Genomic DNA, 20,799 nt, shown 5'->3' with positions numbered 1-20,799 from the left:
GTTGGTGGGAGGGTTGCCTAGTGCTTGGAGACACTTTGGGGCTAACGCTAGATCACTTAAAAAATACTGACAGCAATTTAAAATTAACAACAAATGTTTAAAAAACTGGGAAATTGTATATAAAGTTGGGTACGATTTTTAAAGTTATTTAACAGTATGTTTTTCTTTGCATTAAAAATGGACTTTAGTTTAAAAGAATCTTAGGAAAAATGTGTAGGCCATGTAAGATTCAATTTAAATGGCATGTAGACTTGAAAAACTTAAAATAAAAGTCTTACTTTTCAATCTATTTTAAATTGGCTAAGGTATGAGGTATGTTCCTTTTTCAAATAAAGTTTGTAAGCCTTAAATAAGACTCTATTATAAAACACAGACTTAAAAATCGATAATCATTAAATTAAGCTATTCAACAATAAATCGCAAATTGTTCTTATTGAAAACCATTTATAATTTAAAATAAATTAACGGAAAAATACCACTTCTACATAATGCCAACTTGGCAACTCCAGAACTCAGCTGTTTGAAGGCAAAATAAAAACAAAGAAGAAATCGTTAATCGATATCAAAAGGCTTAAAAGAAAAACAAAAGGATTTTAAATGTTTCTGGTGAGAAATTGGCAATATTGCGCAAAATACTTGTTTATAATATAATGTTGTACTCACCAGTTCATCAGCCGTCCCACGCGGACGCTGGGCAACCGGATGCAGGCGGTTCGCGAGCGCCTGGGCCCGGATTTGGCCGACCAGCTGGACGCACTGCATCGGAATGTGATGCGCACGGGGCTGGTGTCCACGCAGGAGCTGGAGGAGGCGTTCCGCAAGACGCGGGACAGGGACCACAACCAGAACCGCCTGAATCTGCTCTGGCTGCTGGGCATCGTCTTCTTCATTTTGGTGGCCACGCCGGTCTTCTACGAGACCATCTCGTTCCTGCTCGGCGTGCGCTGCTTCCTGCCCAACAACTACCTCGTCTGGGAGGCCACGCGGCCCATCAGCGATTGTGAGTTTTGTAAGGGGGTTCGCGGTCCGCTTATCCTCGACAATCTCACTATGGAGGAGTTCGCCCCGCACGCCTACTCCTCGCTGCCCATCATCGTGAAGCGGGCGGTGGCCCATTGGCCGGCCCAGAAGGAGCTCAGCTTCGCCTACATCAAGGAGCTGTACGAGAGTGTCCCCGGAGCCATGGACTCGGACTGCCAGTTCCTGCACTTCAACTCTGATCTCAAGACGCTGAAGGATGTGCTCGCCATGTCCACGGAGCGCTCGAATCTCAGCCAGGGAGTGCCCTGGTTCGTCGGCTGGAGTGTCTGCCAGCCGGCTGTCCTGGCGGAGCTGCGGAAGCTGTATCCCCGCCCGCACTTCCTGCCCGTCGATGCCGAAATGCCGCACACGGATTTCATTTTGATGGGCTACGAGCAGGGAGCCGTGATGCATGTGGGTCTTAGCTAAGGAATCACCTAAACTAATGCTAATTTCTTTGTTTTCCTTTTCAGCTGGACTACATTCCCCGCCTGATGTGGCAGGCCCAGTTGAGGGGCAACAAGAGCTGGTTTTTGGCCCCCGCCCCCGAGTGCGACCACCAGTGCCAGCCCTTCTCCTTCTACGTGGAGCCCGGCGACGCCGTTCTGGTGGACACGCGCATCTGGTACCATGCCAACACCATTCCCAAGGGCCAGTTTTCGCTCACTGTCCAGTCGGAGTATGGATGACTGAGAATTGAATAAAGCCTGCTCTTTTAGTTAAGCTATATAATCTTAATCCTATAATTATTTGTCAGAATATTGAAAAATTAGTTCTTTAAGGACCAGTTTTCTCGTCTGTTTGTTAAATTTAAAGTAGGGTTAAAACCTTGAAATCGTATGGGAAACTTATAATTTTGAAAAATATAACGGCCAAGGATTGTTTTTATCGATATCCAATAGTTGCGGATATCGACATTCAAAACAAGTTATCGGACAAGGGCAGAAAAGAAAGCGTCAAGTAAAAAATAAGGGAAATGGAAAACAGCGTAGATTTCAGCAGGATTTCGTCCAAATTGTACCAGAAATATCCGCAGCATGTGCGGAACCTCAAAGACGTCTGCGTCTCCAAGACGGTGATGAAGCCGGGCGCCTTCTTCGACAGTCTGCAGCAGATGATGGAGGAGGAGGCGGCGGCCACAACGCCCGCCAAGGAAATGGGCTCGGTGGCGGAATATGCGGAGCTGTTCCGAACCCTCGAGGATTATCCGGCCAATCTGCAGCGGATGCCCAAGAAGCGGGAGTTGCAGCGCACCAACTCGACGATCTTGCGGGGAGGAGGAGGAGCGGAGGACTCCTCGGTGGCCATGGCCATGAACTCCTCGAATGTCTCGCTCAGCCTGACGCGTCTAGAGGAGCATCGCAGTGCCGTGGATGTGTACAACGACTTCAAGGCCTTCCAGCGGAAGCTGGCCAAGATCTACGACGAGGCCGCCGCCCTGGACACCACGGAATCCATATACAAACAGAAGCTATCGCAACTGCACGGCTTTGCCCAGCAGCTGGAGAAGCTGATGCCCAGCGGCGCCGAGTCCCCGCCGGATGCTTTTACGCCGGAGGAGCAGGAGAAACTGATGACCATTGCCGAGAACATGGAGCAGTTGAACTACCTGCGCTCCAACAGCCTCCAGCTGCCCAATCCCAGCGAGATACTGGCCAACGGCAGCCTGGCCGCCCGCCTGGAGATGTTCGTCGAGGTGCTTACTTACACGCTCCTCCAGATTAGCAGCTACAACATGGCATTGATTTGATTAAATTTAATTTATAAGAAAATGTAACAGCATAAATTATATATAAAGATTAGAAGATCCTATAGATTAGGGCGACTCATCGCTGACTTCCCGCTCCTCCTGGGAGCTCCTCATCTGGCCGACGGTGTCGTAGAGGGCCACCAGTTTCCTCACGGAGCTGCCCAGGTGCTCCACGCGATGCCTGTAGGCCAGACAGCCGTCCAAAGCGCTGAAGGCCTCCTCCCGCTGGTCGGTGCTCCGCATCAGCAGCTTGAAGTTTTCCAGGATCCTGGACAGCGACATCTCCTCCTCCGGGCGAAGGTTGTACACCTTTTGGGACTCCGCGGGAGCCACATTCTGACTGAGAGCCTTGCTGTTTGACTCGATGTGAAGTAGAGTGTTGTTTGATCTCTCCATTATCTCGTCTATCTTGGTTAACTGCCGGTTCATCGTCTGCCGATTGATGGCTGTAATTCGGAGTCATATTTAGCCATCTTTCTCACTAGTTTTATTGCTTAATTAGTTAGTTTTTACCCATTCCCGCCAACATTTTGTCCACAGCGTCCGACATTTCGAATTTTTTTTTTTTTTTGGTATAAAAACAGAGTGACCTTGGTTAGTAGGGTACAGAAAATACTAAGCCTTCTTAAAATACCACAAATTAATCGAATTACTATCGAAATTTGAACTTGAATTAAAGGTTTGTTTTGAAATGGATGTTTTTCAATAAAATAACTAGTTTTAAAATACTCGATTTTAGTGAGCAACTTCCTTACCCCCCTTTAACTCATAAAAAACACACTCCACTTGCAACACAAAGAGCTAATTTAACGTTTGGTTTTATTCAGTTGCTCAAATTGTATTTGACTTGTTTTCTATTTAAATTTAATTAAATTTACTCGTACACATCCTCCTTGTCGGCGACGTACTTGATAATGTCGGCAGGTTTAAGCAGCTTCTCGGCATCGGAGTCGGGGATCTCGAAGCCGAACTCGTCCTCCATGGCCATGATGACCTCCACGTGGTCCAAGGAGTCCAGTCCCAAGTCGTTGATGAAGTGCGACTCGATGTTGAGCTGTAAATGGCATTGGCATTAGCATTTGTTGTTCAGCTTTGAGCTTTGTTCAGTTCTCGCTTCTGAGGCGACCACTGCACTGGCAAAGGCAATGTGTGGCGATTACCTTGCTGGGATCGATCTTGTCGTAGAGCTTGAGCACCAGCAAGACGCGCTCATTGATCAGCTTCAGCGAGAGCGGCGGTTTCGCCGAGTATCTGCGCACCGATTGCGTTTGCCAGCGACCACAGCACTCCTGGTTTTTTGGTTATTTGGCCAGCCCGAGAAGAAAGAACGAAACACACAGAGAAACCGGGTTAGTGGCGTCGGGAAGTGGGATAGTTTACCTTGTCGGCGGTCACTTTGTCGTAGGCGGAGACCACCTTCAGCACGCGGAACTTGATGTCCTCGATGGTGCTCTTGGCCGAGTAGCTGCGCACAGCGAACTTCTGCGAATTGCAATGTTAAATGGACGGGAGGTGTGAAATAAGTGATTGTCAATGTGATCCCTGGCCTTTTAATGAGTAGTTTGATTGGGCTTCGGTCTTGTCTTGGCTTTAATAATAATCTTTTAACAAATATTTAATGGTATGTGGTGTAAAATAAATTGTTTTTGATATTTTAAAGAAGTTCTTTAATATGGCTATGCTATTACAGCCCATCTAAAACTAAAAAAAAGTTTTTAAAGTAAATCTTCAATATTATTTTCTATAGTTATTATTGATAAGAGTTTCTGTAAGATTAATGTTGCAAACTTGTTTAAGAATTAATGTTTTAAAATTAAAATAGCTTTCAAATAATAAGAATTAAAATAATTATTGTTTCTCTACCCTAAATTTCGAGATCTCCCGACTTCTTTAAATCACATTTATATTTTGTTAAATTTTCCTAGTTCCCTCCTAGCCAATTTCCACTGTAGTACTGTCAGGCACACACACATGGACAGTCACCGGTGCTGTAGGTGTGAGTGCTATGCTATTACAGCCCATCTAAAACTAAAAAAAAGTTTTTTAAGTAAATATTCAATATTATTCTCTATAGTTATTATTGATAGGAGTTTCTGTAAGATTTATGTTGCAAACTTTTTTAAGAATTAATGTTTTAAAATTAAAATAGCTTTCAAATAATAAGAATTAAAATAATTATTGTTTCTCTACCCTAAATTTCGAGATCTCCCGACTTCTTTAAATCACATTTATATTTTGTTAAATTTTCCTAGTTCCCTCCTAGCCAATTTCCACTGTAGTACTATCAGGCACACACACATGCACAATCACCGGTGCTGTAGGTGTGTGTGTGACGATAGAAACAATCATGTTTTATGCAAAACAATGTGATGCAATCAACTCGGATGGTTCGATGGTCACATGGCGAGGTTCTACTGTCGCTTTGGAGTTACAAACCCCTGGATGGTTACGTTTTGGAACTCCCAAATCGCCGAACCAATGAGGTTAGGTATCGATTTGGGATGAGGGCTCCTCCCGAAGGAAGTCAACCGACCGGACGACCGCTTACTTGGCTCAACTGGCTGGCCACCGAGGGCACGGCGATCCTGTGCATCATCCTGGAGGCCTGTGACTGGACGAGGGCGCCGGAGGCCATCCTTCGCGGGGCCAAAGTGGCGGCCAGTCGACTGCAGCTGCGCGCGATCTGTGCGAACGACATCTCGGTTCTCCTGCAAGGGAAATGCACCGGAATTAATATCGCGTCCTTCCACACGCCACACGGAATGCAAAACACGGGTATTTGGTGATATTTACACTGAGTTTTCAGATTATGTAAAAGTTCTGGAGCAAGTGAAATATAGGGATGTGAAAAATACATCAAAATATCGATATATCGATATTTTTTAAATAAAAAAAATAAATATTTATATCGTGATATTTTTTCCCCCTGATATATCGAATATGACAGCCAGTAAGTGTGACCAGAGCAGGGTACTTTTCTTGTATCGCCTAGTATTCTAAAAAATACTAAACATAACCAAGTTCCGTTATCGATTGCCTGTTTGCACCAATCGAATAGGCGGTTCGTTCAAAATAAGATATGATAAAAAATAGCCACGTTTGCACTTGGCAAAAAGGCACGTGACTAATGGCCAACTAGCAGAGATAAGAGCCCACTTCATATACAAACTGTCATATATTTATAGGTATTTTTTTTATAAACAATATACATTTAGTTGGGAACATTATCCATATAAAATTCAAATTACACAACTCGCTGGGCGCTGCGGTAACAAAAATACACAGGTAGACTATATAAATTACACGAATATAACAAAACAAGAGTCGTTTTAAAGCCACTTCGCCGTTGAAAGTCCATAGAGCACTCCTTATTGCGTTCCAATCTGCAAGGGGAATTGAGAAATGAGGTCACCGGTTTTCTCTGGGGGAGATGAAGCGTTACTTACGATAACCAGATGGCCCTTATCACGAACCACTCCCGGCTCGGCGCCCGTTTGGATGTCGATGACGCCGCCCTTGCCCTTGACCACATTGTGTTCCACCCTGAAAAGTAGAAAACGAGTTGATAAGAAGAGATCCTAGATAAAAGATCTAAAGAACTCACGAATCTCTGTCCACAATGGAGACTATAGAAGCAGTTCCCACGGTATCAATGATGTACGTGCTGAATTCAATCAGGCGGGGGATAATCAGGATGAGGTCACCCTTGTCCTTCTTCAGCTCCAGCGGTATCCGGATGACCATCAGGTCGTCGTTGTGGTTGGTCAGCGTAAAGTCGATCTTCTCGAGCGGCAGGCGGTGCTTCTGCTTGTAGGTCTTCCCATCGAGCACATAGACCGCCTTGTTGCTCAGCAGGATGAAGCGATCGCGCGACTTGTAGCCATGCCGATCGAACTTGGTGCAGAAGGACTGGTACTTCAGCTGCTCGCTGCCAAAGGTGCTGGCCACAAAGTCGTTGACCCTTTGGATGTGCTCCTTGGGTATGCGATCCTCCTGGAACCAGGTGGCCACGCTGCTCGGATAGTTGTTCTTCTTGTCCTTGAATACCTTCTCCGCCAGGACCTTCAGTTCGAACTGCCTCTTCTGCTGGGCAGTCAGCTTCAGGCGGTAGATCCTGGCCAGGTGCAGGCGATGCAGGCGGTGCAGGATGCCGGAGGCCTCCTCACAGTGGCCGGGGGCATGGGGCCAGCTCTTGTCCATCACCTTCTTGGGCAGCTCCTTGGCCAGTCGCAGTAGCCACATTCGCTTGGCATTGGCAATGAACTCCTCGTTGAAGCCATTCGGAGCATCGTTCCTCGTGATGAAGCCCTTGATGAAGGCCCTGATCTTGTCGGCCGCCTCCCTGCGCTTCTTGGCCGCCTCCTGGGCCAGCTTCCTGCGGCAGTAGCTCTGCAGGACGATCACCTGGGCGCGCAGCTTGAGGTACCTCCGCCGCTGCATCAAACCCTTCCAGTGGGCCTGGATTATGGCCGCAATCTGATGCTTCTTCTCCTGGTAGGCATCCTCCGTATCGAAGAGGGTTCTGGGCCATCTAATAAACAGTTTTGTTTCACCCACCCTGTACTTCTCCTCATCCCAGCCCAGATCCTTGACCAGCTGCTGGACTCCCGCCTTGGGACCCCCGGGACCCTTGTAGTTCGGCCACGTGGACTTGCTCAGCGACTTGTAGCGCTCCAGGAAGAGCTCGTAGGTGCGACGGTAGGCGAAGCCAGCTCGCCTTACTCTTAGGTTCTCCATGAGACCCAGGTACTTCACCTGATGGAGAACCAACTCATCATTAAAAGTGCTAGCAGTCTGCAGATCATTCGGCTTGATGCAGCGTATGTAACTGGGCTCCTTGCACATCAGAATCTCCATCAGGTTATTTAAGGAAGCTCGGAACTGGGTGATGGCCGTATCCGGGCGTTTGAGGCTGCGAAGCTCCTGCTCCGGGAAGCAGCTCCTCACGATGCCATTGCCCGCCTTGCTCAGCGTCTCCTTGAGATCCCGGAACAGCAGATCATTGTTCTTGTCCAGGAAACCATTCACACTGTAGGTAACCTCGCCGGCATAGTGAACCAGGCGGAACTCATCCCTCAGCATGATCTTCTTGATGTGAGCCGGTGCCTTCTCGTGGCAAACGTAGTGGTGGTGCAGGGACAGCTTGTTCGTGAGCTTCTCCAGGAAGGTCTTATCGGTGGGTTCCCCTGGACGGAGGCACTCCTCATCCAGAATGGAGATGATGCCCTTGTGCTTCTCCTCTATAAGATTGCATATGACCTTATTGTCAAAGTACTCCACGGGAATCCATTCGATGCCCTCCCTCCTGTACTCATCCTGCTCCGACTTCAAAGTGAGCTCGATGAACAGCTGCTGCAGCTTCTCGTTGCAAAAGTTGATGCAGAACTGCTCGAAGCTGTTCTTCTGGAAGATCTCAAAGCCATAGATGTCCAGGATGCCCATCACATTGTTCCTCGCTCCGCGGGTTTCCTTCGCCTGCAGCGAGATGTTCAGACGCTGGACCAACCAGGAGAACAGCCGATCGTAGACAGCCTTGGCCAGGGCATCCCGGGCGTAGATGGCCAGCTCCTGGTTGAGTGGCGAGGTCACCACATCCCCGCGAGCATCGATGGTGCGGTGGGTGAGCGCAGCCTCCAGTTCGCTGGCATTCACGCCCAGCAAACGGGCGGCGGTCACCACCAGATCCCTGCTGTTCACCTTTGCACTGCCCTCCACCTCCGAGAAACCGATGTTGCCCAGGTGCAGGATGCTCGCCACAATCCCGAAGATCTCGCGCTGCTCCTCCGCGCTAAAGTCGATCACACTGAGGGCCTGCTGTACCTGCTTGAAGCTGTCCGCATCGTTGATGTTCGACACGTTGCCATTGAGCTGGGGATTACGAAATTAGGATAAGGGATAAGATAAATGGTTCTAACCATCTTGCTAAATACTACAGTTTGAACAAATATCGAAATTATCGATATACAATATTATAAAACATTGAAAGATCGATTGTTTTATTCGAAAGTAAATATACAAATATAAATATTCTTTCTTTCGTAAAGGAAATTGATTTTTTTTTAATTTTCTTGGATTTTTTCGATACGATTTTTGGCAAAAAAAAGGTAATTTAGCTTGGGGTTTTTTCACCATAACTCGGCCAAAAAGAGAGCCTCATCTATAAGATTTACGGTTTTGTTTAGCTAACAAGTAAAACTTACGATCCACATCACTTTTAAATTGATTTAAATAAAAAAATATTTTCTCAAATTTTTTGCAAAAAATTGTCAAAAGTTAAAGATTTGAATGCCCATCGATGGGGAATTAAATTACAAGCTTAAAAAGGTATGACAATCCATATTTTGACCAATCACAGAGTTTTAATAGGTAATAATCTCATCCCAACCACAAATTGTCATTTTTCGACCGCGAATTCTTCAGAATTTTAGAAACTTTGTAACTTACGCCGTCTGTCAGATAGCTATATTTGTCCAGAGCCCGCTCTAGACGCAGTTCCTGCAGAAGAGCCTCATCGGCGCCGGCCAGCAGTTGATAGAAGATGTGGAAGTTGCGCTCGCCGCCCATTTGGGCCACCACGCGGGATTTCTCCAGCAGATAGTTCAGGATATTGCCGCCAATTGGAGCTCCCTTGAAGTCGAACTGGATGTCCATGTACTTGCCAAAGCGGGAAGAGTTATCATTGCGGTTCGTCTTGGCATTGCCAAAGGCCTCCAGCACGGGATTGCTCTTCAGCAGACGATCCTTGACTCCCTCGACGGTCGTCTGGTTTCCCGAGCAGGCGGCAATGAACTGGAGCACCTTCTTGGAGGCCTCCGTCTTGCCGGAACCACTCTCGCCGGAGATCAGGACACACTGTCCGCGATTCTCCTCGATCAGCGAACGGAAGGCATTGTCGGTCACCGCGAAGCTGGAGGGGATTGGGGTTTATTTAGAGGCTCTTTGGCTTAGTTTTCACCATATAAGACTCACATGTGTGGGGGCATCTCGTAGAAATGCTTATTCCTGTACGCCTTGACATGGTCATCCGTGTAAATGGGCAGCTGCTTGTAGGGATTCACAGAGACCAGCACCTGGCCAATGTAGGTCTGCAAAAATAGGTATTCAAATATTATTTCAGAGGATTAAAAATAAGAATTTTTTACTTACATAAATCAGGTTCTCCTGGAATCGTTTCTTCAGGTTCCCAATAAAGGCTTCTTCGCTTTGGTAGTTTTCCAGCAGCACAAAGTCCTGGACTCCAGCACGATCTCGTTCGTGCAAACCCGTCTCCATTTTCAGTTGGGAAGTATAACTAAAATAATAAAATAACCATAAATATACGATTAAGAAAATTAAAAAGGAAACCAAAATTAGATATTCGAAATTGTACATTAAACACCAAAAAACTTAATTTAAAGATTTCCTGAAAAAATTTAGATTTTCATGAAAAGATTTCCAGATTTCCAAAAAACCTTTTTTCTGATTTTCATACCTTCTGAGAAAACCCTCTCCATAAAAATAAAACCTTATCTTTCACGTAACTAATCTTATAGTCCACCAGAAAGGGTTGCCATGTTTAACCACCTTGATTAGGACAAACCTCTTGAAAACTACCATAGAAAAGCCCATAGAAAGCCGAAAACCCATAGATAAGATTTACGTAAAGTTTATAGAGTACAAACGAGAACAATAACACAGGCCAACAGTGTTTTTGGTGCAGCCCTATGGGCATTAAATTGTGTTAATATAGACAGATATAAGCATATCTGCATACTTAGTTTTCGAGTTTAACGGGTGGTATTTGTGCAATCGCGGTTTGAAAAAAGTAGCAACATTTTATATTTTCATTTAAGATATCTTCGAGGGTCTGTGCTCAGTTGTAATAAAACCTATGCCAAAAAATTGCTTAGATGCCCTTATACATAATTGCATTTAAGGTTCCATCATTATTTGAGTCAATCACAGCTTATGAGCCATTGAAGTAATTTGTTCACCTCTATTTACAACCAACTTGATGCGGTGAACAGGCTTAAAAAAATACAAGGAAAAATATGTGCCCTAAAATATTTTACATGCATCTAGAGGCGTCTTTTCCCGAATTTTCGAGATAAATCCCACTATTGTACTTAAAAAAATGGAATTTATAGAATTTTTCCCGTAAGAACTTAAAAAGTAACAACTATTTTTAAATCCCATTTTACATAAATATCTGACACATTCGTAAAAATGTACCTTTCAATTTGGTTAGCAGTAGGCGCCGAGCATAGACAAATTATATTTTTAAGGGGTTAATATGCCTTAAAAAAAATCCCCACCACAATTTTAAGGCGACGCCACTGTTATCTTTAAAAAGCCTACTGTGTAAAATCACGACAAACTCGTTACGTAAGAGTGACTCTAAAATACTTGTTACTTTTCCCATTCTTACGGAAAAAATTCTATAAATTCCATTTTTTTAAGTACAATAGTGGGATTTATCTCAAAAATTCGGGAAAAGACGCCTCTAGATGCATGTAAAATATTTTAGGGCACATATTTTTCCTTGTATTTTTTTAAGCCTGTTCACCGCATCAAGTTGGTTGTAAATAGAGGTGAACAAATTACTTCAATGGCTCATAGGCTGTGATTGACTCAAATTATGATGGAACCTTAAGTGCAATAATGTAGAAGGGCATCAAAGCAATTTTTTGGCAAAGGTGTTATTACAACTGAGCACAGACCCTCGAAGATACCTTAAATCAAAAAATTAAATGTTGCTATTTTTTTCAAACCGCGATTGCCCAAATACCACCCGTTAAACGCGAAAACTAAGTATGCAGATATGCTTATATACGTCTATATTAACATGTTTTAATGCCAATAGGTCTGCACCTTTTAATAAAGTCCATTTTGTTGACCTGTGTAATTTATAACAGCCCTGCGGAAATGAGGACTTGAGCAGAGGAATGAATGACAGTGACCCAGTGATACTTTTTGTTTTGACCGATTCTGATTCCGATTCCGAATGCCATGACTTCATCAGCAGACATATCCAATAATATTTTATCTGCCTTCCAATGCAATCAAATCTTTGGTATTTATAGAAGTATAGAAATAATGGTGGGCAGGTGCAATTCACCTTATCGATGCCATATTTCATTGGGGGAAGGAGGTAAGAGTTGGCTTTATTGGATGACTGCTCCGGTTTTCTACTGATACGCGACGGGTAAATCCATAAAAGAAACGATTATGCAATGGATTTGGCAGTCTAAAATAGCAGAAAACCCCGAAGAAGAGATGTTCTAAAGGAGTTTTCAAAGTCTTTTTTGACGAAGACCCTCATTTATTCACTACCCATGAGGTTTACCAAGATATTCAAATATCTCTTCATAATTTCTTTATAGATCCATCACTACCTGGCCATGATTATTCGATTATCCTTATTCCGCTTCGTCTATGATTATTCCACAACACTTTTGGGTTTACAGAACTGGAGTCTCTGGAGGAGATGTCAGAAATCACGCATATTCCGCCCTTTGACGGCTCCGTTGGCAAACTAAACCGATCCGCTGGCAGTTGAGGCGTTTTAACCATCAATACTCCTCTGCTCTACATATCAATTGGCCTCGTCTGTATTTCTGTTGTTTCTGTTTTTTTTAGTCGGCACATTTATCAACGATAATATACACCTATGGGGAGGAGGCGGGGGAATAGGCCGCCAATCAGTCCCCGATTAGATAGTGCCTTTCGCGAATAAACTCGGGACCCGATTTAGGAAACCATGACAGAAACGCAGCAAAGCAAAGAATTCCGGAATTCAGGGGTTCCAAGTATCTGAGATCTCGATTAGTCTCGGTTCGTATGCGTCAATCCTGAAGTTCTACGCTCTCATCTCTTGAATGGCTCAAGATATTTGCCATGAATCACAGTCGTGATTCAAGTGTGTTTGTTATGAAGTTAAGATAAAAGTAATTGAGAAATATTCTGATTTATTTCTTCAACTGAAGGGTGCAAAATGTAATTTAGATAACCATTTTAATACTTTATAATGCATGCAATATTTATTTAATTACCCTACTTCCTATTACAAGCAGTTAATGCAACTGGGATTGTAAAATAGCCTAACAAAGGGTTTCGTTTAAGATTGGAATTTAAATATAACATCTTGTTTTAGAGAAAAACATAATATGAATAACTATATTTTATAAGTATATCATAATTTTTAGGAATTTGAATCATTCTAAGAAACTTATGGGGAACTAACATTTTATAACCCTTATTTAAAGGGTTATAATTTCACCCGAAGAGAACAAATTTAATATAAAATTTAATTTTTTGAGTAAGGTCATCTATGTGATATATCATATATTATTATACAAAACCATCTTCACTTTCACTTCTTTATAATTAACTATAGCTTACTCTATATACTCTTGTTCATCCATTAGACCACAGATTAAAGATTGAATTTCAATATACATTAAGGAATATTTATAACTAAATCAACACTTTCACTAGGTATTAAGAAAATATAACTACTAAAAATTCTCCGCTCAAAACCGAAATTAGAACTTAATTGTTCAAAGTTTTCTAGATGACTGGCGGGCGTTTTTTTCGGGACATTTCTGAGTCAGAATTGCGAACCCCGACTCAGAAAAGTGCTCCATTCCACATTAGCACTGTGTTATCAGCTATCAGTGCGCTAAATAATAAGTCATTGCCGAATGCAAACATTGTAAGTACACAAACACTCGTTTTCAATTGATGTCGCTATTGTTTATTTACTCTTACTATTGCTCTTGCTCTTGCTCAATTCAGAAAAAGGGGTTCGATTCCAAAAGGGGGGCTTGAAAATGGGAATGCCTGACTAATTACAAAATGTTTGCCGACATTTCAAGACTCGCAGACTTTCCAGGAATTCTCGAAGAGACCGACAGACACGTCCCACTTTTAAAGGCCGATGTTTGTCACATAATTGTTTAATTGCACGTAGTACATTGGATTGATGTGGATGGAGAAACTGGCTTGAGAACCATATATACACAAATGACATAATGGGCACTGCCTTTTGCAGTCATTCTGCAGTCATTTTAGCACCTTTAAATCAAATCAGCGGACGCCTAAGATTATGCTACGTCTATTTAAGGTGTTGATAAGGTTGAGGAACCCAGAGATAACCGTCATAGGGAATTTATTCAGACAGTTTGGATGGTGGGCCAATTTCGGCATGCATTTATGATAACACTGGGGGATTCTACACAAAAACATTTGATTATTTGTTGGAACAAACGGTCAGATATTATTATGATTAGATAAACTTATTAGGGGATATTGATAAAAATAAATACACAGCTATGAGTAATGGGTTGTATCAATATTAATTAATAAAAAGCTAAATAATATAGTAATAGTGTTGATACACTCAAAAAAAAATTTTAGAAAATCGCCTATGGATTTGCTTTACTGGCGATTTTTTTCTATATTTCTGGAATATTTCTTGAATTTAATGAATTTTGATTAATTGGAAGAAAATTTTCTTTACCAGTAGAAAATTTTTTTATTTTAAAGAAAAAAATCGCCAGTGAAGCAAATCCATAGGCGATTTTCTAAAATTCAGGGCGATTCATTTTCTGAGTGTAGGATTTTAAACTAGAGTAAATATGATTATCATACTTATTTTTAAAGGGTATCAAAAGTCACTGACTTTCGCCTGGTTTTTTATCTTTTTCCTAAGGGAGTCGTTTTTTTGTCGGCTTGTTCTACGCATTCTTTTATCCCCATTTAGCTCCGTAATTGAGTGGAGAACTGGTTTCGCCGTTCCAGAAAAAACTCCACCTTGTGATGTAACACAGAACTGCGGCTTTTAGTGGTATCAAACAACTCGTAAACATGTCTACGACACACGACCCATAACGGAACCCAATATCACAGGTCCCACCCAAACGACAAGGTTCTTTAAAACTTTTAATCGTACAGAGAAAAAAATAATGAAAAGAAAAAATATATACTTTAAGAAAGAAAGTTGTGAAGAAGAATGGAATTTAAAGATACCCAATTCTTCTCTACTCGTAAACTTCAGTGCATTAAGTTTTCTTCATATGCATACAAATGATGTCATATGTATAACTTAACTCTTCGAGTTTGGATGGGGAAAATGCAGGGCTGGCAGAACGATTAAAGAACTGAAGAATCGAGAAGAAAGAAGGGCAAGAAGTGGAAAGATTCCACCGAAAGAGCCCCCATGATCGTATGCAAATTAATGAGCGCAGTTATTAGAACGGTGCTCGATCGATTCGAGATTAAGTTCGAGATCGAGAAAAGAAAGGGAACCCAAATTTGGGCCAATGCACTAGGTTTATTCTAATGAGAAAACCGGGATCGAAAGATGCATTGGTTATTGGGTATAAAAGGGCAATGCAGCTGGAATAGTCAGGTTATTCGGAGAGAGATCATGGATCCAAGAGTAGCAGCTATTTTGTTGGGTAATTTGGACTTTAAATATATCCCAGAAAGAGATCTTAACAAAGGGTTATCCTTTTAGGTATCCTTTCGCTGCTGGGCAGCTCCTTCTGTTTCCAGGAGAAGGCTCCCGTGCAGACGAGCCTGATCACCGGGCAGGCCAGGAACGATAAACAGCAACAGATTCTGGACGATCCACTGGGCAGTGGTCGCGGTATCGATGAGCATCTGCTGAAGACCATTGGTAAGGGCGGCATCAAGCTGGTGATGAACTCGGGCGGCCAGACGACCACACCGAAACCGTCAGTACAACACCATTACTATTATCCACCAGAGGATCAGCAGCACCCAAGGCAGTACGGCTACGGTCCTCCGCCGCCCTGGTCGCCGGCACCGCCCCCGGTTTACCCACCTCCCCCTCCTCAGCGTCCCTGGGGGCCACCACCGCCACCGGGACCAGGACCTCCTCCGCCGCCAGGACCACCCTACTACAATCCCTACTACAACGGCTACAACTACTACGGCGGCTATGGCGGCTTTGGCTATGGCTCCTATGGCTATCCCGGCTACGGCGGCTATCCTGGCTATCCCTACTATCCCTTCTATCGCTCCTCGGCCGGCGGGGATAACCAGCTGGATGGCCAACTGCAAGGTGGTCCCGAGGGACTGACTCCCTCCGGCATTCCCGGCGTTTTCCAGGGCAGGGCCACCCTACTCTCGCAACCCAACTTTCTCGAGGGCCGGAACAGCGCCAACATTGTGCCATTATATCACCTGCTCCAAATGGCCAGGGCTTGAATTAAAGTGTGCGAATCCCTAAACTGAATAAATGATATAATACAAATGGGTTTTAAAGACTTGTTTTTATATTATGAGGGGGGAGCTAAAAGAAGCCAGTTGTGATTAACTTCGTTGATTCATTATTTTGTATATTATAACTAAAGAATTTCATAATAGATTTTTTAACTAAGACCTTACTCAGTGGTTTTAAAATGTGTTCATATCAGCATAACGATTTTTTTTAAAACAAAAACACTGCCTGTTGCTAAGGTGACAAAACTTAATCTTAGGATCTGTGAGATAGTATTACAGTTAATTCGATAAGAAATGGCTTTAAATAAAATACAATATGAACTTTAGACCCTTGATAAAGAAATAAAACCATTTCGAAACAAAAACTAATAAAATATGATAAACTAATAAAATATGATAGCATTACAGGCTTATTTCAAACGATTTCTGAATAATGAAACGTGCTTAAACTGTGGAATATGAAAAGAAATCTTTCCACCAAAAACGTATTATAAAGAAAACCAATCTAAGATAAATTGAAAGGCAAAAGGGTGTTTCTTTTTAATCAACTTAAGATCAATCTAAGCCATGAGAATATCTTTTGGATACAGAACTTTGCAAGATCATCCAGATGAATGGATCATTAGATTTGTAAAGAGAACTCAACAAAGGCCGCTGACCGAAAAGAAGCGATGATCGAATTTGTGCAAACGATCGTCATCGCCATTTCTCGCACTCGCTAAGACTGGAAATTAAAATTCAAACGACCGTTTGGTTTATCGAGTCGTTGGTCGTACAACAAAATACAAAAATCTGGACCCGTGAGTCATCAGCTTTCGGGGACGAGGTTTCTGAGGCCCGGTTCGAGGAGATCTTGCCCCGGCATTTGTATTTGTGACGCATGCCAAGTGTCTGGGTCTCGGATAACCATATAACCACAGCACAACCATTAAGTATTAAACAATCACCGAGGCCCGCTGTTTTCTTTAGCTCCACAGCGGGCCCCATAAAAAGCGTCAACAGTTGAGGCTGATCTTGAACGCTATTTACTGCCAATTGCAAAAAATAAAAAGAAAAATCTGCTGAAAGTGCTGCCAAAAAAAAAGAGGTTTCGTTTTTTACCTTTTCAAAACAGACTTTTTGCTCCGAAACTCACGTTGAATAAGAGTTTTGCTGCTCTGGGGCTTCCACGAAAAGCCCTTACTCTGCACTTTACCGCAAACTCAACAAATCCGAGGTGCTATGTAATGTAATTGCGATACCAATTCCAACACGAGCTGACACTCACTCCTCCGTCGAATGAAAGAAATGAAATGGAACTGTTGGAACTCGGGGTTCTTGGGGATCGTCAATCGAAGTTTTTTATGACAAGTGGGGATTTTTAGCTACACTTGTTTTTTTATATATTTTTTGTGCTACATTCGTTGGTGTGGGGCATATGGGCCATATGGCGATTTATCGCTTTATGAGGGGGGATCAGCAGTAAATACAAAATTATAAAAGATTTGAAAAAGGGTTAGATTACTCATAAATAAATCTTTGCTTAGTTTTCAAGAGAGTAGAAGTACTCTTCTAAATTAAATTAAAAATATAGATTTATAGTGGATCAGTGGATAGAAATATAACAAGAATGGCAAAGGATTTAAAGATAGTATCAATATTATATTCTCTATATATTGAAGAACCTTAATAAATCAAAAAACAGCTAAATTCTTATATCTCCACTTCTCCCAAACCTTTTTTTATCCATAGTAAATCCCATTACCTGCCCATTCATAAAATAGGGCATACCTATTGTCAGCAAGACCTCATTGAAGTCTTTTGCCAATCTTTCGTAGAAAAACGATGTGCTTCGATGGCTATATGGACGTTTATGACAATCGCTTGTGGTCTTTTGTCGTTTCCCCTTAACTTTTGTATCTTATCAAATCAGCGCTTTAAAGGGAAATTAACGAGGGCCATAATGCAGCTGTCTAAGGAGAACCGGGGAAAATGCACCCTGTATGTATGATATGTACATTGTATACGATCAATAGTCATATCAGTAAAATTGGTTGAACCCAGCGAAAAGATAACGCCGACGATTCCGATAAGAGAAAGTTCAAGTTTGTCATCAGGCAACGATTTTTAACATTTTTCGAATGGGTGTGGAGTGTGGATAGTGGATCGTTATGTTCCCAAAGATTCGGTCATGTTATATGCCGTAAAGTCAAATCACCCACATGACACAAGGCTGGGCGATAATAAATATCGCAATTACCCGAACCAAAAGGCGTGCAATTTTATTTCCTTCCCCGGTTCTTCGTTTGTTCTTTTGGCTCTTTTGTGTTTGTTTGGCTTGTTAGTTGGCAAAAACTGGGCATTACATCATTACCAAAATAATCTGTCTTTTTTGGTTAAGCCGTTTTCGTTTTTTCTCCCTTGGATTTCCAACTCGTTTAATTTGGGTGCCAAGTGTGAGGCAATGACATTGAGGGCAATGCTTTATGCACTCGAAAAAAGGTGTTCTAAAAATGTGGAATTTAGAAGCGGATCAAAAAATATTAAAGGGTCTTTAAGAGGACTTTTTCTTTTACATATAATATCTTATAAAAAGATCATATACCATAGATCATTAAAAAATATTAAAGGGTGTTTAAGAGGACTTTTTCTTTTACATATAATATCTTATAAAAAGATCATATATCATAGTTCATTATCTTTGGAAATTTTGTTATGATAATATTTCGTACTATCTTTAAAAATGTTCCATTGTAAACAAGTATTATATCTTATGATTCGATAATAATAATACCTTTAAATATTATAGATAAGTTCCTAAATTGATTACAACTTGTAGACCAATTTTAGACCTATTTTTTCCGAGTGCGGAGTTTGGTTATTGTTATTTGTTTGTATTTAAACAGCTGCCAGATTTGGCGAATCATTCGGTTTCGTTTTCGAACCATTGCAGTTGTTTGGTTATTTTTAAGCCGCTTATTGCCCCTGTTTTGAAAACTGGGTCAAATTAATGGAGGGCCGCCCGAGTGTGGAAATGAAATTGAAATTTGATACAATTTCAATTGGTCAAACGAATGGCTGGGGGGAGGGAGGGATATATCCCCTATATTATATCCATTCCATCGACGGAGTACCGATTACTCATAGCTCGCTCACGCACACACTCATACGCCCTGTTGACCCGCTTTGTGTGTGTCTTGTCTGTTTGTTCCTGCTATAAAACCTGGGCAAACAAACTCATCCCCGGGGGAGTGAGGGAGACGGAGACAGACAGGTGGATCCCAACCACCGTACTATATATCTATATATCCTCATACTCATAGAGAATATGGTGTGGGGTCCCAGGAAGCGAACGAAGGAGGGAGAGAGACGACGGAATTGAGGTGCCTAAACGCCGCTTTATTAGAGGAGCATCACCATCACCATAAACCAGATCTCTTCGATTTGCGGTGGCTGGCACACTGAGAGAAACCAAGCTACTGTACCAGTTTCTTCTAGATAAATTTTTAAAATATTTTAAACTAAATCTTTAGTATAGGAAGTGGAGCTAAAAGTCATTAATTTGTGTAAGACAATTCTATAATTTAAATCAGAACATAAAATAATCGAAGAACAAAAAATCATATTTCGATTTTTATTATTTAATCGATTATTCAAATGTCATCCGAGAACAACATTTTATTAGGCTTAAAGAAGGTCCTTAAGACATTAAACCGTTTTTAAATTAATCAAAAGGTTCAGTTTTTTAACTTTTTAAAAGGTATATATCTACTGTTTAAGTAACCCATATATTTTTGTAACATTTCTCCCAGTGCACTCCTGCTTTTGTTGCTCTTTTTGTGCTTTTTGTAGCTTTTGTTGCGTTTGGTGTCCAAGTTCAAATCGTGCAAAGGAAAGAAAGCAGCGGAAGACGCTGCAGATCACGACCACGGGCAAACCGGCAGAACCGCTTTTTTCCTTAGTTTCTTGTGTTATTTTTTCATTTTTCGTTTTTTGAGTTTAAGTTATAAACTCATGTGCGCGGCATGGAATCACTGGTTTTTTCGGTGTCTTCTCCGGTGCTCCGGACATTTGTTAGCTGTCAGGATATGCAAAAATTGCAATCGTAATTGATATTATAGGCCATCACGCTTCGTTCACAGTGAATTAAGAAGTTTAAGCCGTCACACGATGGACAGACGACATACGACGGGCATATTTGTAATCAGGGGGCTAAGTACCCATAATTTCACAAACTGTCAACCGAGAAGTCGTTACTTTTTTCTGTTTCTGTTGTTTTTGCTTCTGCTGCTCTACCTGTTTGAATTTCTTTTTCGATGCGGGTACCGTTAGCTTGACCCGGTAAAGGTGACGTTTTAAATGTTGACAGCGAACTTGTAGTTGTGGATAATTTCGAAAATCGAGGCTATATATGTTATATATGCATATGTAGTATCCAAAATCGGCTGGTTAATGTCAAGCTCCGCACGCCCAACGCATGCAAATGAGCAACCGAAAAAGTTCTCGACGGCGAAATGAAGAAATTAACAACCGAACCGATTTCCGCACGCGAACGCGCACCTTGGCAAACTTGAACAGACTTCGATGGGGGGTTTCGTTTTGTATGGTTTTTGATTGCCGCCACATTTCAGCTGTGCCGCCGACAGTGCTGCCAAAGCAGCTCGTTTCCTGCCGAAAGCAGCTCGCCTTGATGTTATCGTTATCGATTTTGAATTTTAACCGGGGCTCTATAACTACAAATCTACGGAATATTAAAAAAATAATTTTCTATTGTTAAATAATAAAAGTATACATGCTGTAGTCATTGTCAACTTTATCTG

The 20,799-nt window shown here is 42.1% G+C and overlaps 6 protein-coding genes across 12 annotated transcripts; 3 read left to right on the top strand and 3 right to left on the bottom strand.

Annotated features, from left to right (window-relative positions):
• Window positions 1–477: 477 nt before the first annotated feature.
• On the top strand, window positions 478–1,771 carry LOC108054654 (uncharacterized). Its single transcript, XM_017137700.3, has 3 exons — window positions 478–606; window positions 667–1,434; window positions 1,494–1,771. Exons 1-3 carry the CDS (start codon window positions 598–600, stop codon window positions 1,707–1,709), a joined length of 993 nt encoding a protein of 330 aa, XP_016993189.3. The 5' UTR covers window positions 478–597; the 3' UTR covers window positions 1,710–1,771.
• A 189-nt stretch (window positions 1,772–1,960) lies between these two features.
• Window positions 1,961–2,836, top strand: msd5 (mitotic spindle density 5). Its single transcript, XM_017137698.3, has one exon. The coding sequence runs from the start codon at window positions 1,997–1,999 to the stop codon at window positions 2,768–2,770; it is 774 nt and encodes a 257-aa protein (XP_016993187.3). The 5' UTR covers window positions 1,961–1,996; the 3' UTR covers window positions 2,771–2,836.
• Window positions 2,800–3,390, bottom strand: msd1 (mitotic spindle density 1). The gene is made up of 2 exons (XM_017137699.3): window positions 3,284–3,390; window positions 2,800–3,216 (listed from the first exon to the last, which is right to left on the bottom strand). The coding sequence occupies exons 1-2, from the start codon at window positions 3,318–3,320 to the stop codon at window positions 2,837–2,839; spliced, it is 417 nt and encodes a 138-aa protein (XP_016993188.3). The 5' UTR covers window positions 3,321–3,390; the 3' UTR covers window positions 2,800–2,836.
• Window positions 3,391–3,572: 182 nt separating this feature from the next.
• On the bottom strand, window positions 3,573–5,624 carry ND-ACP (NADH dehydrogenase (ubiquinone) acyl carrier protein). Of its 4 annotated transcripts, XM_017137736.3 has the most exons (5): window positions 5,564–5,624; window positions 5,319–5,478; window positions 4,166–4,252; window positions 3,931–4,059; window positions 3,573–3,824 (listed from the first exon to the last, which is right to left on the bottom strand). In XM_017137736.3, exons 2-5 carry the CDS (start codon window positions 5,466–5,468, stop codon window positions 3,645–3,647), a joined length of 546 nt encoding a protein of 181 aa, XP_016993225.3. In that variant the 5' UTR covers window positions 5,469–5,478; window positions 5,564–5,624; the 3' UTR covers window positions 3,573–3,644. The 4 variants fall into 4 exon arrangements, with proteins under 4 accessions (XP_016993225.3, XP_016993224.3, XP_016993223.3 ...); XM_017137735.3 differs by lacking the exon at window positions 3,931–4,059 and having other exon boundaries at window positions 4,151–4,252; XM_017137734.3 differs by lacking the exon at window positions 4,166–4,252.
• Window positions 5,625–5,945: 321 nt separating this feature from the next.
• Window positions 5,946–20,576, bottom strand: Myo61F (Myosin 61F). 4 transcript variants are annotated; one of them, XM_017137728.3, is made up of 7 exons: window positions 13,151–13,224; window positions 9,917–10,061; window positions 9,740–9,855; window positions 9,215–9,677; window positions 6,375–8,638; window positions 6,217–6,313; window positions 5,946–6,153 (listed from the first exon to the last, which is right to left on the bottom strand). In XM_017137728.3, exons 1-7 carry the CDS (start codon window positions 13,207–13,209, stop codon window positions 6,139–6,141), a joined length of 3,159 nt encoding a protein of 1,052 aa, XP_016993217.3. In that variant the 5' UTR covers window positions 13,210–13,224; the 3' UTR covers window positions 5,946–6,138. The 4 variants fall into 4 exon arrangements, with proteins under 4 accessions (XP_016993217.3, XP_070070988.1, XP_070070989.1 ...); XM_070214887.1 differs by lacking the exon at window positions 13,151–13,224 and adding an exon at window positions 20,276–20,576 and having other exon boundaries at window positions 5,947–6,153; XM_070214888.1 differs by lacking the exon at window positions 13,151–13,224 and adding an exon at window positions 17,102–17,284 and having other exon boundaries at window positions 5,947–6,153.
• On the top strand, window positions 15,251–16,019 carry LOC108054681 (serine/threonine-protein phosphatase 1 regulatory subunit 10; the record flags this gene model as incomplete). Its single annotated transcript, XM_044394524.2, has 2 exons — window positions 15,251–15,431; window positions 15,522–16,019. Coding segments are annotated over 2 exons (645 nt in total), but the record flags the coding sequence as incomplete, so codon positions are not given.
• Window positions 20,577–20,799: the final 223 nt, after the last annotated feature.

This window comes from Drosophila takahashii, chromosome 3L (assembly GCF_030179915.1).
Source record: "Drosophila takahashii strain IR98-3 E-12201 chromosome 3L, DtakHiC1v2, whole genome shotgun sequence".
Classification (NCBI taxonomy): Eukaryota; Metazoa; Arthropoda; class Insecta; order Diptera; family Drosophilidae; genus Drosophila; species Drosophila takahashii.
Note: the sequence above shows the minus strand (reverse complement) of the source record. Positions and strands in the feature narration are given on the sequence as shown.

Coding starts and splice junctions, on each gene's coding strand:
- LOC108054654 (XM_017137700.3), top strand. Junction 1,435..1,493: donor AGCAGGGAGCCGTGATGCAT/GTGGGTCTTAGC, acceptor TTTCCTTTTCAG/CTGGACTACATTCCCCGCCT.
- msd5 (XM_017137698.3), top strand. CDS start 1,997: ATGGAAAACAGCGTAGATTTCAGCAGGATTTCGTCCAAATTGTACCAG.
- msd1 (XM_017137699.3), bottom strand. CDS start 3,320: ATGTCGGACGCTGTGGACAAAATGTTGGCGGGAATGG. Junction 3,217..3,283: donor CAAAATGTTGGCGGGAATGG/GTAAAAACTAAC, acceptor TCCGAATTACAG/CCATCAATCGGCAGACGATG.
- ND-ACP (XM_017137736.3), bottom strand. CDS start 5,468: ATGTCGTTCGCACAGATCGCGCGCAGCTGCAGTCGACTGGCCGCCACT. Junction 4,253..5,318: donor TGGCCAGCCAGTTGAGCCAA/GTAAGCGGTCGT, acceptor TGCAATTCGCAG/AAGTTCGCTGTGCGCAGCTA. Junction 4,060..4,165: donor TGGTCTCCGCCTACGACAAA/GTGACCGCCGAC, acceptor CCAAAAAACCAG/GAGTGCTGTGGTCGCTGGCA.
- Myo61F (XM_017137728.3), bottom strand. CDS start 13,209: ATGTATATTGAAATTCAATCTTTAATCTGTGGTCTAATGGATGAACAA. Junction 10,062..13,150: donor GATGAACAAGAGTATATAGA/GTAAGCTATAGT, acceptor TTATTATTTTAG/TTATACTTCCCAACTGAAAA. Junction 8,639..9,214: donor ATAGCTATCTGACAGACGGC/GTAAGTTACAAA, acceptor CGTAATCCCCAG/CTCAATGGCAACGTGTCGAA.